Source organism: Bombina bombina, chromosome 2 (assembly GCF_027579735.1).
Source record: "Bombina bombina isolate aBomBom1 chromosome 2, aBomBom1.pri, whole genome shotgun sequence".
NCBI lineage: Eukaryota > Metazoa > Chordata > Amphibia > Anura > Bombinatoridae > Bombina > Bombina bombina.
This window is the reverse complement of record NC_069500.1, coordinates 1,405,569,451-1,405,588,081: the sequence shown is the minus strand read 5'-3', so window position 1 is coordinate 1,405,588,081 and position 18,631 is coordinate 1,405,569,451. Positions and strand designations below refer to the sequence as shown.

The 18,631-nt window shown below is 39.8% G+C and overlaps 1 protein-coding gene across 9 annotated transcripts in view; it reads right to left on the bottom strand.

Annotated features, from left to right (window-relative positions):
• Positions 1-18,631, bottom strand: part of DYSF (dysferlin) — a 780,712-nt gene that overhangs the window by 58,492 nt on the left and 703,589 nt on the right. For all 9 annotated transcript variants that reach the window (XM_053704344.1, XM_053704350.1, XM_053704349.1 and 6 more), the window contains 2 exons: positions 7,693-7,863; positions 904-1,046 (listed from right to left, as the gene is read on the bottom strand). In XM_053704344.1, the coding sequence (XP_053560319.1) occupies positions 904-1,046; positions 7,693-7,863 (314 nt within the window). The remainder of the gene's footprint in view (positions 1-903; positions 1,047-7,692; positions 7,864-18,631) is intronic.

Below are 18,631 nucleotides of genomic sequence, written 5' to 3'. Positions count from 1 at the left end.
GCACCTACTGAGCCTATCTAGATATGCTTTTCAACAAAGTATATCAAGTAAATCTTGTAATCTGGCCCTAAATACATTAATGGTAACTTCTATTTCCTATTAAAGCTTAATAAAGAATATGGCTCATGTCACACATTTGCTAATGTAGCCCTCGACCAATCCCGTTATTAGTGACTGGCGATCCATACAAAAAACAGTCTGGGGCCTATGATTAGCTCTTTGTTTAATTTAAGTAGGTTATATCCACAATTAAACTTCTTTTACAACCTAATTATCTTTCACAATCTTTACTCTTTACAGAAGTCTCTCAACTAAGATAAAGAAAATATTTATTTGATATATGAGACCTTTAAAGTGAATGTAAATTTTGATGCTAAAGTGCCCGGTTTTAAAAATGCGATTAAAAACAGGGGCACTTTAATTCATCAAAATTTACATTTCTCTGGTGTTGTGAAAAAAAACTTACCTTTTAATCTTCACAGCAGCTTCAGCTTCCTCTACCCGTCGCAAAGCCTCTTCCTGGGTCTAAAATGAGGAATCCGGCTTCCTCCAATCACGGCGTTGAATCAGACAATGATTCCCCCAGGGGGGAAGACGTGATTGGAGGATGACCGATCCATCATTTCTGACATCAGAAATGGCTTGCGACGACCGGGGGAAACTAGAGCGGCTGTGAAGTTTAAAAGGTAAGGTTTTTTTCACAACAGGAGTGAAATGTAAATTTTGATGAATTAAATTGCCCCTGTTTTTAATAGAATTTTTAAAAACCGGGCACTTTAGCATCAAAATTTACATTCACTTTAACAGATTCTACACAAATCATAATTGGTTCACAAACAAAAATTAAAAAAAGAAAAAAAAAGATAAAAAATACAAAATATGACGATGAAGCCTAAAACTTACCAAGGTCAGAAAGGCTATACTCATGATTCTTATAAATGATGGTATTGTTTTTGTAGACAGGGGGTTTGCAGTTACGCTGCTGAGCAAAGATCTGTAGAAGCTGTGACGGCCTCAGCTGATCTCTCCATTGATTAGGTCCTGACCTGAGAGAAAAAAGAAAGGAGTTAACAGGAAACAATTTGGGATTGTAATATGAAACTTGTCCTTGTGCCTATGGGGACCTTTGATGTAGCATTGGCTTCAACAGAGAGGTGTGTTGTCATATTTTAAGCTTTGATTATTGCCATTAGTGACCTGGGGTATTTGTCACTCTATGGGCTCCATGATATATTGTTCGCCAGCTCAAACCTTCTTTTTCTCACTGACACTCGCAGGGCTGCCCCGGTGCAATGATCGTAAAAAAGGGGCAGTCCCTGCGAGTTGCGAGATGGCTCCTATTAAAAGTAATGGAGCTCGCTGGATAGGGAAACTTCGCTCCTTAGTGCGAAGTTAGCAGAGAGCAGGGGGAGCACTTTAGAATTAAAATCCTGCAGCCAATATAACTCACATTACGCTGCTTTCTGCTTATAGCATCTTACATTCGCCTATATGTTTGTATGCATTTGTTTTTCTATTGGGGTTATAAGTGTTCGTATTGTTTTGACAAAAGCTTGCCACCTTTTAGTTGGCGAGAAAAAACTGTGATATCTGCAGTGCGAAAATCTTTATAGAATTGTGCTGGGATTAGTGAGACATTGTCATATACGCCCATGGAACGCCCATGTTCAGCCCATTTTACAAAAAAACAACAATTACGCTTTGCATTTTGTATTTATAAATTCAAATTTCTGTGTGATTTTTGCATCCAGTGTACTACAATTACAATTTACACTGTGAATATTTAATTTGATTTATTCCTGTGTAAATTACATACTAATTTTACGTTTTTGTTAACATACGATTTTTGGTGAAGAATTTTGTTACGATTTTTGATGCACCTTAACAATACAATTTTTTCCCTGCTTATTTTTGTGTGAATGATTCAAATATTTGTTTTGTATAATGTTTAAAATACGAATTTTGTTGTGCACATTTCATATGAAAATGCAGTATACGCCCCTTAGTGAGACACCCTGTTTTCAGGGTAAAAAATGGCTTTAGATCATTCCACAAGGGAAATAGAAGGACTGGCGAGCATTCTTTAATAATCTCGCCAGCCCAGAGAGCTTTCAATCATCGAGCCCTATGTCTGTTTAATTTTCTTCTGTGGATATTACAGACTCTGACACCAAGGGCTGATGATTTAAAGTTCTCCACTCAGGTAAGATGATCTGAAGCTCTCCACTCAAGTGAGATGATCTAAAGCTCTCCACTCACGTGAGATGATCTAAAGCTCTCCACTCAGGTAAGATGATCTAAAGCTCTCCGCTCACATGAGATGATCTAAAGCTATCCGCTCATGTGAGATGATCTAAAGCTCTCCGCTCATGTGAGATGATCTAAAGCTCTCTGCACAGGTGAGATGATCTAAAGCTCTCCACTCATGTGAGATGATCTAAAGCTCTCTGCACAGGTGAGATGATCTAAAGCTCTCCGCTCAGGTGAGATGATCTAAAGCTCTCCACTCAAGTGAGATGATCTAAAGCTCTCCACTCAGGTGAGATGATCTAAAGCTCTCTGCACAGGTGAGATGATCTAAAGCTCTCCGCTCATGTGAGATGATCTAAAGCTCTCTGCACAGGTGAGATGATCTAAAGCTCTCCGCTCAGGTGAGATGATCTAAAGCTCTCCACTCAAGTGAGATGATCTAAAGCTCTCCACTCAGGTGAGATGATCTAAAGCTCTCCACTCAGGTAAGATGATCTAAAGCTCTCCACTCAGATGAGATGATCTAAAGCTCTCCGCTCATGTGAGATGATCTAAAGCTCTCTGCACAGGTGAGATGATTTAAAGATCTCCACTCAGGTGAGATGATCTAAAGCTCTCCACTCAGGTAAGATGATCTAAAGCTCTCCGCTCAGATGAGATGATCTAAAGCTCTCCGTTCATGTGAGATGATCTAAAGCTCTCCGCTCATGTGAGATGATCTAAAGCTCTCTGCACAGGTGAGATGATCTAAAGCTCTGTGCTCAGGTGAGATGATCTAAAGCTCTCTGCTCATGTGAGATGATCTAAAGCTCTTCGCTCATGTGAGATAATCTAAAGCTCTCCGCTCATGTGAGATGATCTAAAGCTCTCCGCTCAGATGAGATGATCTAAAGTTCTCCGCTCAGATGAGATGATCTAAAGCTCTCTGCTCAGGTGAGATGATCTAAAGCTCTCCGCTCATGTGAGATGATCTAAAGCTCTCCGCTCAGATGAGATGATCTAAAGCTCTCTGCTCAGGTGAGATGATCTAAAGCTCTCTGCTCAGGTAAGATGATCTAAAGCTCTCCGCTCATGTGAGATGATCTAAAGCTCTCAGCTCAGATGAGATGATCTAAAGCTCTCCGCTCAGGTGAGATGATCTAAAGCTCTCTGCACAGGTGAGATGATCTAAAGCTCTCTGCTCAGGTGAGATGATCTAAAGCTCTCTGCTCATGTGAGATGATCTAAAGCTCTTCGCTAATGTGAGATGATCTAAATCTCTCTGCTCAGGTGAGATGATCTAAAGCTCTCCGCTCAGGTGAGATGATCTAAATCTCTCTGCTCAGGTGAGATGATCTAAAGCTCTCTGCTCATGTGAGATGATCTAAAGCTCTCCGCACAGGTAAGATGATCTAAAGCGCTCCGCTCAGATGAGATGATCTAAAGCTCTCCGCTCATGTGAGATGATCTAAAGCTCTCCGCACAGGTGAGATGATCTAAAGCTCTCAGCCCAGGTGAGATGATCTAAAGCTCTCAGCTCAGGTGAGATTATCTAAAGCTCTCTTCTCAGGTAAAATGATCTAGGCCTCGATGATTGAAAGCTCTCTGGGCTGGCGAGATTATTAAAGTATGCTCACCATTCCCTGGTGGAATGATCTAAAGCCACTTTTTACCCTGAAATCAGGGTGTCTCGCTAAGGGGCGTATAGTGCATTTTCATATGAAAATGCACAATTAAATTTGTATTTTAAACATCATACAAAACAAATATTTGAACCATTCACACAAAAATAAGCAGGGAAAAATTGAATTGCTAAAGCGACACTGAACCCAAATTTTTTCTTTCGTGATTCAGATAGAGCATGCAATTTTAAGCAACTTTCTAATTTACTCCTATTATCAATTTTTCTTTGTTCTCTTGCTATCTTTATTTGAAAAAGAAGGCATCTAAGTTTTTTTATTTATTCAGAACTCTAGATGGTACTTTTTTATTGGTGGATGAATTTATCCACCAATCAGCAAAAACAACCCAGGTTGTTCACTAAAAATGGGCCGGCATCTAAACTTACATTCTTGCATTTCAAATAAAGATACCAAGTGAATGAAGAAAATTTGATAATAGGAGTAAATTAGAAAGCTGCTTAATTGCATGCTCTATCTGAATCGCAAAATAATTTTTTTTAGTTTAGTGTCCCTTTAAGGTGCATCAAAAATCGTAACAAAATTCTTCCCCAAAAATCGTTAAAAAGTTAACAAAAAAGTAAAATTTTTATGTAATTTACACAGGAATAAATCAAATTAAAGATGCACAGCTTAAATCGTAATTGTAGTACACTGGATGTGCAAAAATCATGCAGAAATATAAATTTATAAATACAAAATGCAAAGCGTAATTGTTGTTTTTTGTAAAATGGGCTGAACATGGGCGTTCCATGGGCGTATATGACAATGTCTCACTAATCCCAACGTAATTCTATAAAGATTTTCGCACTGCAAATCTCACAGTTTTTTCTCACCAACTGAAAGGTGGCAAGCTTTTCTAAAAACAATACGAACACTTATAACCCCAATAGAAAAACAAATGCATACTAAAATATAGGCAAATATAAGATGCTCTAAGCAGAAAGCAGTGTAATGTGAGTTATTTTGGCTGCAGGATTTTAATTTTAAAGTGCTCCCCCTGCTCCCTGCTAACTTTTCACTAAGGAGCGAAGTTTCCCTAACCAGCGAGCTCCAATACTTTTAATAGGAGCCATCTCGCCACTCGCAGTAGGTTTGAGCTGGTGAAGAATATATCATCGAGCCCCTAGAGCTCGCTACTCAGGTAAGATGATCTAAAGTTCTCTGCTCAGGTGAGATGATCTAAAGCTCTCTGCTCAGGTGAGATTATCTAAAGCTCTCCGCACAGGTGAGATGATGTAAAGCTCTTTGCTCAGGTGAGATGATCTAAAGCTCTCCTCTCCGGTGAGATGATCTAAAGCTCTCCGCTCATGTGAGATGATCTAAAGCTCTCCGCACAGGTGAGATGATCTAAAGCTCTCCGCTCTGGTGAGATGATCTAAAGCTCTGTGCTCTGGTGAGATGATCTAAAGCTCTCTGCTCATGTGAGATGATCTAAAGCTATCTGCTCAGGTGAGATGACCTAAAGCTCTCCGCTCAGGTAAGATAATCTAAAGCTCTCTGCTCATGTGAGATGATCTAAAGCTATCTGCTCAGGTGAGATGACCTAAAGCTCTCCGCTCAGGTAAGATAATCTAAAGCTCTCTGCTCATGTGAGATGATCTAAAGCTATCTGCTCAGGTGAGATGATCTAAAGCTCTGTGCTCATGTGAGATGATCTAAAGCTATCTGCACAGGTGAGATGATCTAAAGCTCTCCGCACAGGTGAGATGATCTAAAGCTCTCCGCACAGGTGAGATGATCTAAAGCTCTCTGCTCAGGTGAGATGATCTAAAGCTCTCCGCACAGGTGAGATGATCTAAAGCTCCCCGCACAGGTGAGATGATCTAAACCTCTCCGCTCTGGTGAGATTATGTAAAGCTCTCCGCTCAGGTAAGATGATCGAGAGCTTGCTGCTCAGGTAAGATGACCTAAAGCTCTCCGCTCAGGTAAGAAGATCTAGAGCTATCTGCTCAGGTGAGATGACCTAAAGCTCTCCGCTCAGGTAAGATGACCTAAAGCTCTCTGCTCATGTGAGATGATCTAAAGCTATCTGCTCAGATGAGATGACCTAAAGCTCTCTGCTCATGTGAGATGATCTAAAGCTCTCTGCTCAGATGAGATGACCTAAAGCTCTCTGCTCATGTGAGATGATCTAAAGCTATCTGCTTAGGTGAGATGATCTAAAGCTCTGTGCTCATGTGAGATGATCTAAAGCTATCTGCACAGGTGAGATGATCTAAAGCTCTCCGCACAGGTGAGATGATCTAAAGCTCTCTGCTCAGGTGAGATGATCAAAAGCTCTCCGCACAGGTGAGATGATCTAAAGCTCCCCGCACAGGTGAGATGATCTAAAGCTCTCCGCTCAGGTGAGATGATCTAAAGCTCTCTGCTCAGGTGAGATGATCAAAAGCTCTCCGCACAGGTGAGATGATCTAAAGCTCCCCGCACAGGTGAGATGATCTAAACCTCTCCGCTCTGGTGAGATTATGTAAAGCTCTCCGCTCAGGTAAGATGATCGAGAGCTTGCTGCTCAGGTAAGATGACCTAAAGCTCTCCGCTCAGGTAAGATGATCTAGAGCTCGCTGCTCAGGTGAGATGATCTAAAGCTCTCTGCTCAGGTGAGATGATCTAAAGCTCTCTCTGCTCAGGTGAGATAATCTAAAGCTCTCTGCTCAGGTGAGATGATCTAAAGCTCTCTGATCAGGTGAGATTATCTAAAGCTCTCTGCTAAGGTGAGATGATCTAAAGGCCTCCGCTCAGGTGAGATGATCTAAAGCTCTCCGCTCATGTGAGATGATCTAAAGCTCTCCTCTCATGTGAGATGATCTAAAGCTCTCCGCTGATGTGAGATGATCTAAAGCTCTCCGCACAGGTGAGATGATCTAAAGCTCTCCATTCAGGTAAGATGATCTAGAGCTCGCTGCTCAGGTAAGATGATCTAAATCTCTTTGCTCAGGTAAGATGATCTAAAGCTCTCCATTCAGGTAAGATGATCTAGAGCTCGCTGCTCAGGTAAGATGATCTAAAGCTCTTTGCTCAGGTGAGATGATCTAAAGCTCTCCACTCAGGTGAGATTATCTAAAGCTCTTTGCTCAGGTAAGATGATCTAAAGCTCTCCATTCAGGTAAGATGATCTAGAGCTCGCTGCTCAGGTAAGATGATCTAAAGCTCTTTGCTCAGGTAAGATGATCTAAAGCTCTCCATTCAAGTAAGATGATCTAGAGCTCGCTGCTCAGGTAAGATGATCTAAAGCTCTTTGCTCAGGTGAGATGAGCTGTTTTTTTGCTATGCAAGTTCTGGAAGTGAAGAAGAGATTCCTGCACTACAATATAATGCTCTCCATGCTAACAAGCTTCTGATCACCAGGCCCCAAGTAAGCAGAGGGGGCTTTCATGTCATTATAGAGTGTCCACAGTTCTATCAGTTGGAAGGCAAGAGATTTCCTTCTAGTGACCTCTAAAGGAGGCGGACAAAAAGCCTCATTTAGAGAAGTTAGGGGAGTAACTGGGAATATATGTTCTTTGTGGACAAAATGTCTACTTCTTTGGATTACACATAACTTGGTGGAACTAACTACTTTAAGGTACCTTACTATTAAAAAAATGATTTAATTGATTTTATGTATATATCAGGAGACGTCCTGAAATTAACTAATTGTGTTCCTAGATTATTAGTCATTGTTATTGTAAGTAGAGTATATACACTTTGTAAAGATTGTTTGTGTAGAATTTGTTTCAAATATATTGTAAGATATAATTTCATTTTAATCACAATAAATAGTTCTTTGATTATGGGTACTTACGTGCAGTATGTTTGTGGCAAACCGCATCTTGCGCCATATTTTGAAAGAAATCGGTTTTCTAAGTCAATAACAGTCTCTCCGATGGTATCATCTTTGGACATTAAATCATAATCGTACAAAGTGATCTTCAGATCTTTTTCCAATGGCAGGGTGCAGTTCATCTCAAACATTCTAAGGAAGAGAGAACATTTCTTTAGTAACACAATAAAAAATAATTACAGAGCACAGTATTTGTATTATTGTCATAACTAACTGCTCTCCACAATATTTCTGTACATAAAATTCAAGCTATACTATAAATTGCAAAAGCTATGTATATATATTTAGATTTTTGTATAGATGTAATAAACGTCAGCATAAACCAACATCAATAAGTAGAAGATTAAAATAGAAAATGGTGTAGGACCTCAAAGAAGCAGTGCATTGAGAGTTTAGTCTAATAAAAATTAATGGGAATTGTATCTTCTTCTTTAACAGAATGTTCAGGTTTGGTTGTACGCTTTAATCTAGCAGCCTCTAGGGTAATAAAAGGGACATGAAACCCAAAATTTGAATTCCAACATTCAATGTTAACCAACTTTCCAATGTATTTCTATTATATATGTTACTTTGTTCTTTTGCTATCCTTTGTTGAAAAGCATACCTAGGTAGGCTCAGGAGCAGTAGTGCCCTAAAGGGAGCTAGATGCTGATTGGTCGTTTTACATATCTAGCTCCTGTCATTGGCTTGTCCAATGTGTTCAGCTACCTCATAGTAGTGCATTGCTGCTCCTTTAACAAATGATACTAAGAGAATTAAGAAATTTTTATAATTGAAAATTTAGTTCAAATTGTATGCTTATTCTGAATCATGAAAGAAAAATTTGTGTTCCACGTCTCTTTAACTATTAAACTTACAAGATTAAGACAGAGGGCTCGATGATTGAAAGCTCTCTGGGCTGGCGAGATTATTAAAGAATGCTCGCCAGTCCCTCTATTTCCCTTGTGGAATGATCTAAAGCCATTTTTTACCCTGACAACAGGGTGTCTCGCTAAGGGGCGTATACTGCATTTTCATATGAAATGTGCACAACAAAATTTGTATTTTAAACAAAACACATATTTGAACCATACACACAAAAATAAGCAGGGAAAAATTGTATTGTTAAGTTGCATCAAAAATCGTAACAAAATACTTCACCAAAAATGGTATGTCAACAAAAAAGTAAAATTAGTATGTAATTTACACAGGAATAAATCAAATTAAAGATGCACAGCGTAAATCATAATTGTAGTACACTGGATGCAAAAATCACACAGAAGTTTGATTTTATAAATACAAAATGCACAGCGTAATTGCTGTTTTTTTGTAAAATGGGCTGAACATGGGCGTTCCATGGGCGTATATGACAATGTCTCACTAATCCCAGCGTAATTCTATAAAGATTTTTGACCAATAATGAAGCCTAAGCCTCAAGATAGAGAAAGTGCGCTATCAAGCTAAAAGTATACACACCACATTAAAAGATATTTAAATTTATTAAATGAAATAGACAAATTACATAAAAACATATATAGAAGTTAGCGGTAGGGACGTCTCCCTTGGATAAAAAATCAGTAGTCCGTGCAAATATTTGCAAATAGCAGCTAACAATTAATAGGATGTAAATAAATGTTAAAAAACAATCATAATCTTAAATGTATGGCATAACACTAATCATAATCACAAAAGAAAGGATTATTAATAAAAACAAGCACCAAGTCCAGAAATATAATCACAGTGCAGATGGCCGTGTGCAAATGAGCATCAATATTGTAGCATTACGGCTAGAATTTGTAACAAATTGGTGCCACAAACAGATACAATGTACTGTACCGTGAGTCAAGAGGGTACTTGGAGGGTGTTACCGAGGAAAGGAAATCTTGCGGTCAAAGCTTGGACCTCGGCTGTAGTGACTGCCGTTCCTGGAAAATAGAAGTGTACAGACCTCTGCACATGTGAGTCGGCGTCTGACGTCACAAACTTCCGCTCTTCTCAGGTAATGGATTGTCGTTCCAGCAGCGTGAGAAAGAAAACAGCTGATTGCTGTGTGCTGATGAAAACTTGCTGCAAGAGCAGATTTAACTGCTGTAGATGTATCCGTTGTTCCAATAGACTGGTAGGGCACAAGTTATCCCTTACCTTGGGATATACAAAGATACTGGTAACCCGGGTTAAAGTTGCAGTACAAGCTGTACTGAGATATCTCTTAGTGTTTCAAAGATACAATGTCACAGTGTCACATATGCAAGCGACGCGTTTCGCCCTCCCTTGGGCTTTATCAAGATGCATGTGACAGGTAACTGAGAGCCTTTTAAAGTGATCCATTCATTTGTAATTGGTTAATGCATTCAGTTGTAAAGGTAACACCCTCCAGGTGGTTAAGGTGGTATCTTCATTACTTCTCCCTTTGAGATCTCTTTCCTTTAGTTACTAGGTAACACCCTCTATGCAATTAAGGTGGTATATCCTTGGTGCATCATTATGGATTTTATGTGCTTGTTGATAACAAATTATATATTAAAAGCATTAAATATAAAAAAGCTGTCTGTGCATTACATAAACAATAACGACTGTATTGTAACAAAAAACCATACTGGTTTTGTGAGTTGCTCATTCTAAATATAATTAAAGCTAAGAGAAATTTTCTTATATATTATTAGGCACTCCCTTGAGCGAACATATATGCTATAAAAATATATTTACATTATGTCAAGAAGATATCTTATAAATAAGTGAATGATTATATAGATGAAAGTAAATTAACAATATAAAAAATGTGAACCTATCAAAATAATTGAAAGTATGTAAAGTGCCTGTGCATGTGAATAAAAAGTGCTACTGAACAGATTTATTCAAATAAAAATGGGGAAAGGTCCAATTCTGAGTTGAGGCCTTTTGGAAATAAAGTGTCGTATTTATAAATCAATTCAGCTTCTTGTATTAAGAGTGATTTTTCTGTGTTACCTCCTCTCCAATGTCCTTTGATTTTTTTTATCCCCCAGAAATTGAGTGCTTTCGTGTCCCTGTGATGTTTTTCTTTAAAATGTTTATAAAGTGCAGTGTCATCCCTACCTTTTTCTATACACAATAAGTGTTCCCTAATTCTGTCCTTTAGGGATCTAGTGGTTTCACCAAAATAAAAAAGATTACATGTACATTTTAATGCATAAATAATATTTTTATGATTGCACCTAATTAGATCTTTAATTCGAAAATTAATTTCTGAGCTGTTTATTTTTAAAGTCTTCAATTTGGAACTGTGTTGACAGGCCTTACACGTATAACATGGAAAAAAACCTGCTGGTATTTTACCCTCTTAAGTCTTTCTGAGTTGGATTTTTATTCCTTTTCAGTTCACTGGGAGCTAGCTGCATTTTAAAATTATTCGCTCTTCGAAAAATAAAAGTTGGTTTATCTGCCAGGTGTTTCCCAATTATGTTATCTTCTTTTAAGAGGGGCCAGTGTTTCTTTATTATCTTTTTGATTATATTATGATCTGCACTATAATTCGTGATAATGGGAACATTAATCAGACCTTTCTCTTCTCTCTTTTTAGTTTTATACTTTAAAAGTTCATTTCTATTAGTTAAACGAGCTTTAGAAATAGCATTTCCGATTTTAACATTCTCATATCCTCTATCCTCAAATTTTTTTTCTATTAGAGTGACCTGATTCTCAAAATCTTCTATTCTTGAGCAATTCCTTTTAATGCGTAGCATTTGTCCATAAGGGATGTTATCTTTCCAGATATTCAAATGGCAACTGTCTGCATGAATCAGATTATTACAATCGACTGGTTTAAAATGGGTCTTAGTTTCTAATTTATCTTTAACTGCCATAATTTCCAAGTCTAGGAAATTAACCTGAGTTTGACTATAATGACTTGTGAATTTGAGGCCATAGTTATTAGAGTTCATCCTCTCAAAGAGTTTAATTAATTCATTCTCAGGACCTTTCCATATTAGAAACAAATCATCTATATAGCGCTATATAGATGATTTGTTTCTAATATGGAAAGGTCCTGAGAATGAATTAATTATCCCATTATCACGAATTATAGTGCAGATCATAATATAATCAAAAAGATAATAAAGAAACACTGGCCCCTCTTAAAAGAAGATAACATAATTGGGAAACACCTGGCAGATAAACCAACTTTTATTTTTCGAAGAGCGAATAATTTTAAAATGCAGCTAGCTCCCAGTGAACTGAAAAGGAATAAAAATCCAACTCAGAAAGACTTAGAGGGTAAAATACCAGCAGGTTTTTTTCCATGTTATACGTGTAAGGCCTGTCAACACAGTTCCAAATTGAAGACTTTAAAAATAAACAGCTCAGAAATTAATTTTCGAATTAAAGATCTAATTAGGTGCAATCATAAAAATATTATTTATGCATTAAAATGTACATGTAATCTTTTTTATTTTGGTGAAACCACTAGATCCCTAAAGGACAGAATTAGGGAACACTTATTGTGTATAGAAAAAGGTAGGGATGACACTGCACTTTATAAACATTTTAAAGAAAAACATCACAGGGACACGAAAGCACTCAATTTCTGGGGGATAAAAAAAATCAAAGGACATTGGAGAGGAGGTAACACAGAAAAAACAGAATTTATGTTTACCTGATAAATTACTTTCTCCAACGGTGTGTCCGGTCCACGGCGTCATCCTTACTTGTGGGATATTCTCCTCCCCAACAGGAAATGGCAAAGAGCCCAGCAAAGCTGGTCACATGATCCCTCCTAGGCTCCGCCTACCCCAGTCATTCGACCGACGTTAAGGAGGAATATTTGCATAGGAGAAACCATATGTTACCGTGGTGACTGTAGTTAAAGAAAATAAATTATCAGACCTGATTAAAAAAACCAGGGCGGGCCGTGGACCGGACACACCGTTGGAGAAAGTAATTTATCAGGTAAACATAAATTCTGTTTTCTCCAACATAGGTGTGTCCGGTCCACGGCGTCATCCTTACTTGTGGGAACCAATACCAAAGCTTTAGGACATGGATGAAGGGAGGGAGCAAATCAGGTCACCTAAATGGAAGGCACCACGGCTTGCAAAACCTTTCTCCCAAAAATAGCCTCAGAAGAAGCAAAAGTATCAAATTTGTAAAATTTAGAAAAAGTGTGCAGTGAAGACCAAGTCACTGCCTTACATATCTGATCAACAGAAGCCTCGTTCTTGAAGGCCCATGTGGAAGCCACAGCCCTAGTGGAGTGAGCTGTGATTCTTTCAGGAGGCTGCCGTCCGGCAGTCTCATAAGCCAATCGGATAATGCTTTTAATCCAGAAGGAGAGAGAGGTAGAAGTTGCTTTTTGACCTCTCCGTTTACCAGAATAAACAACAAACAAAGACAAAGTTTGTCTGAAATCCTTAGTAGCTGCTAAGTAAAATTTGAGAGCACGAACTACATCCAAGTTGTGCAACAAACGTTCCTTCTTTGAAACTGGATTAGGACACAAAGAAGGCACAACTATCTCCTGGTTAATGTTTTTGTTAGAAACAACTTTTGGAAGAAAACCAGGTTTAGTACGCAAAACCACCTTATCTGCATGGAACACCAGATAAGGAGAAGAACACTGCAGAGCAGATAATTCTGAAACTCTTCTAGCAGAAGAAATTGCAACCAAAAACAAAACTTTCCAAGATAATAACTTAATATCAACGGAATGTAAGGGTTCAAACGGAACCCCCTAAAGAACTGAAAGAACTAGGTTGAGACTCCAAGGAGGAGTCAAAATTTTGTAAACAGGCTTGATTCTAACCAGAGCCTGAACAAAGGCTAGAACATCTGGCACAGCTGCCAGCTTTTTGTGAAGTAACACAGACAAGGCAGAAATCTGTCCCATCAAGGAACTTGCAGATAATCCTTTTTCCAATCCTCCTCGAAGGAAGGATAGACTCTTAGGAATCTTAACCTTGTCCCAAGGGAATCCTGCAGATTCACACCAACAGATATACCAAATTATGTGGTAATTTTTCTGGTTACAGGCTTTCAGGCCTGAACAAGAGTATTAATAACAGAATCTGAGAACCCTCGCTTTGATAAGATCAAGCGTTCAATCTCCAAGCAGTCAGCTGGAGTGGGTCGAACGGACCTAGAACAAGAAGGTCTCGTCTCAAAGGTAGCTTCCATGGTGGAGCCGATGACATATTCACCAGATCTGCATACCAAGTCCTGCGTGGCCACGCAGGAGCTATCAAAATCACCGACGCCCTCTCCTGATTGATCCTGGCTACCAGCCTGGGGATGAGAGGAAACGGCGGGAACACATAAGCTAGTTTGAAGGTCCAAGGTGCTACTAGTGCATCCACTAGAGCCGCCTTGGGATCCCTGGATCTGTACCCGTAGTAAGGAACTCTGAAGTTCTGACGAGAGGCCATCAGATCCATGTCTGGAATGCCCCACGGTTGAGTGACTTGGGCAAAGATTTCCGGATGGAGTTCCCACTCCCCCGGATGCAATGTCTGACGACTCAGAAAATCCGCTTCCCAATTTTCCACTCCTGGGATGTGGATAGCAGACAGGTGGCAGGAGTGAGACTCCGCCCATAGAATGATTTTGGTCACTTCTTCCATCGCTAGGGAACTCCTTGTTCCCCCCTGATGGTTGATGTATGAACTTGGCCCTCGCTAGCTGAGGCCAAGCTTTGAGAGCATTGAATATCGCTCTCAGTTCCAGAATATTTATCGGTAGAAGAGATTCTACCCGAGACCAAAGACCCTGAGCTTTCAGGGATCCCCAGACCGCGCCCCAGCCCATCAGACTGGCGTCGGTCGTGACAATGACCCACTCTGGTCTGCGGAAGGTCATCCCTTGTGACAGGTTGTCCAGGGACAGCCACCAACGGAATGAGTCTCTGGTCCTCTGATTTACTTGTATCTTCGGAGACAAGTCTGAATAGTCCCCATTCCACTGACTGAGCATGAACAGTTGTAATGGTCTTAGATGAATGCGCACAAAAGGAACTATGTCCATTGCCGCTACCATCAAACCTATCACTTCCATGCACTGCGCTATGGAAGGAAGAGGAACGGAATGAAGTATCCGACAAGAGTCTAGAAGTTTTGTTTTTCTGGCTTCTGTCAGAAAAATCCTCATTTCTAAGGAGTCTATTATAGTTCCCAAGAAGGGAACCCTCGTTGACGGAGATAGAGAACTCTTTTCCACGTTCACTTTCCATCCGTGAGATCTGAGAAAGGCCAGGACAATGTCCGTGTGAGCCTTTACTTGAGGAAGGGACGACGCTCGAATCAGAATGTCGTCCAAGTAAGGTACTACAGCAATGCCCCTTGGTCTTAGCACCGCCAGAAGGGACCCTAGTACCTATGAGAAAATCCTAGGAGCAGTGGCTAATCCGAAAGAAAACGCCACGAACTGGAAATGCTTGTCCAGGAATTCAAACCTTAGGAACCGATGATGTTCCTTGTGGATAGGAATATGTAGATACGCATCCTTGAAATCCACCTTGGTCATGAATTGACCTTCCTGGATGGAAGGAAGGAGTGTTCGAATGGTTTCCATCTTGAACGATGGAACCTTGAGAAACTTGTTCAAGATCTTGAGATCTAAGATTGGTCTGAACGTTCCCTCTTTTTTGGGAACTATGAACAGATTGGAGTAGAACCCCATCCCTTGTTCTCCTAATGGAACAGGATGAATCACTCCCATTTTTAGCAGGTCTTCTACCCAATGTAAGAATGCCTGTCTTCTTATGTGATCTGAAGACAACTGAGACCTGTGGAACCTCCCCCTTGGAGGAAGCCCCTTGAACTCCAGAGAATAACCTTGGGAGACTATTTCTAGCGCCCAAGGATCCAGAACATCTCTTGCCCCAGCCTGAGCGAAGAGAGAGAGTCTGCCCCCCACCAGATCCGGTCCCGGATCGGGGGCCCGCATTTCATGCTGTCTTGGTAGCAGTGGCAGGTTTCCTGGCCTGCTTTCCTTTGTTCCAGCCTTGCATAGGTCTCCAGGCTGGATTGGCTTGAGAAGTAGTACCTTCCTGCTTAGAGGACGTAGCCCTTGGGGCTGATCCGTTTCTGCGAAAGGGACGAAACTTAGGTTTATTTTTGGTCTTGAAAAGACCTATCCTGAGGAAGGGCGTGGCCCTTGCCCCCAGTGATATCAGAGATAATCTCTTTCAAGTCAGGGCCAAAGAGTGTTTTCCCCTTGAAAGGAATGTCAAGCAATTTGTTCTTGGAAGACGCATCCGCTGCCCAAGATTTTAACCAAAGCGCTCTGCGCCACAATAGCAAACCCAGAATTTTTTCGCCGCTAACCTAGCCAATTGCAAGGTGGCGTCTAGGGTGAAAGAATTAGCCAATTTAAGAGCACGAATTCTGTCCATAATCTCCTCATAAGAAGAAGAATTACTAATAATCGCCTTTCCTAGCTCATCAAACTAGAAACACGCGGCTGCAGTGACAGGGACAATGCATGCAATTGGTTGTAAAAGGGAACCTTGCTGAACAAACATCTTTAGCAGACCTTCTAATTTTTTATCCATAGGATCTTGGAAAGCACAACTATCTTCTATGGGTATAGTGGCGCGCTTGTGTAGAGTAGAAACCGCCCCCTCGACCTTGGGGACTGTCTGCCATCAGTCCTTTCTGGGGTCGACTATAGGAAAACAATTTTATAAATATGGGGGGAGGTACTAAAGGTATACCGGGCCTGTCCCATTCTTTACTAACAATGTACGCCACCCGCTTGGATATAGGAAAAGCTTCGGGGGGCCCATTTTACATAGTGGTTCTGGAATGACCAGATAATCACAATCATCCAAATTGGATAACACCTCCTTAAGCAGAGCGCGGAGATGTTCCAACTTAAACTTAAAAGTAATCACATCAGGTTCAGCTTATTGAGAAATGTTTCCTGAATCTGAAATTTCTCCCTCAGACAAAACCTCCCTGGCCCCCTCAGACTGGTGTAGGGGCCCTTCAGAAACCATATCATCAGCGTTCTCATGCTCTACAGAATTTTCTAAAACAGAGCAGTCGCGCTTTCACTGATAAGTGGGCATATTGGCTAAAATGTTTTTGATAGAATTATCCATTACAGCCGTTAAATGTTGCATAGTAAGGAGTATTGGCGCACTAGATGTACTAGGGGCCTCCTGTATGGGCAAGACTGGTGTAGACGAAGGAGGGGATGATGCAGTACCATGCTTACTCCCCTCACTTGAGGAATCATCTTGGGCATCATTTTTACTAAATTTTTTTATGACATAAAATACATATAGTTAAATGAGAAAGAACCTTGGTTTCCCCACAGTCAGAACACAATCTATCTGGTAGTTCAGACATTGTAAACAGGCATAAACTTGATAACAAAGCACAAAAAACGTTTTAAAATAAAACCGTTACTGTCACTTTAAATTTTAAACTAAACACACTTTATTACTGCAATTGCGAAAAAGTATGAAGGAATTGTTCAAAATTCACCAAAATTTCACCACAGTGTCTTAAAGCCTTAAAAGTATTGCACACCAAATTTGGAAGCTTTAACCCTTAAAATAACGGAACCGGAGCCGTTTTTATATTTAACCCCTTTACAGTCCCTGGAATCTGCTTTGCTGAGACCCAACCAAGCCCAAAGGGGAATACGATACCAAATGATGCCTTCAAAAAGACTTTTCTATGTATCAGAGCTCCACACACATGCAGCTGCATGCCATGCTGTCCTCAAAAACAAGTGCGCCATACCGGCGCGAAAATGAGGCTCTGACTATGATTAGGGAAAGCCCCTAAAGAATAAGGTGTCAAAAACAGTGCCTGCCGATATAATCATATCAAAATACCCAGAATAAATGATTCCTCAAGGCTAAATATGTGTTAATAATGAATCGATTTAGCCCAGAAAAAGTCTACAGTCTTAATAAGCCCTTGTGAAGCCCTTATTTACTATCTTAATAAACATGGCTTACCGGGTCCCATAGGGAAAATGACAGCTTCCAGCATTACATCGTCTTGTTAGAATGTGTCATACCTCAAGCAGCAAGAGACTGCACACTGTTCCCCCAACTGAAGTTAATTGCTCTCAACAGTCCTGTGTGGAACAGCCATGGATTTTAGTTACGGTGCTAAAATCATTTTCCTCATACAAACAGAAATCTTCATCTCTTTTCTGTTTCTGAGTAAATAGTACATACCAGCACTATTTTAAAATAACAAACTCTTGATTGAATAATAAAAACTACAGTTAAACACTAAAAAACTCTAAGCCATCTCCGTGGAGATGTTGCCTGTACAACGGCAAAGAGAATGACTGGGGTAGGCGGAGCCTAGGAGGGATCATGTGACCAGCTTTGCTGGGCTCTTTGCCATTTCCTGTTGGGGAGGAGAATATCCCACAAGTAAGGATGACGCCGTGGACCGGACACACCTATGTTGGAGAAATCACTCTTAATACAAGAAGCTGAATTGATTTATAAATACGACACTTTATTTCCAAAAGGCCTCAACTCAGAATTGGACCTTTCCCCATTTTTATTTGAATAAATCTGTTCAGTAGCACTTTTTATTCACATGCACAGGCACTTTACATACTTTCAATTATTTTGATAGGTTCACATTTTTTATATTGTTAATTTACTTTCATCTATATAATCATTCACTTATTTATAAGATATCTTCTTGACATAATGTAAATATATTTTTATAGCATATATGTTCGCTCAAGGGAGTGCCTAATAATATATAAGAAAATTTCTCTTAGCTTTAATTATATTTAGAATGAGCAACTCACAAAACCAGTATGGTTTTTTGTTACAATACAGTCGTTATTGTTTATGTAATGCACAGACAGCTTTTTTATATTTAATGCTTTTAATATATAATTTGTTATCAACAAGCACATAAAATCCATAATGATGCACCAAGGATATACCACCTTAATTGCATAGAGG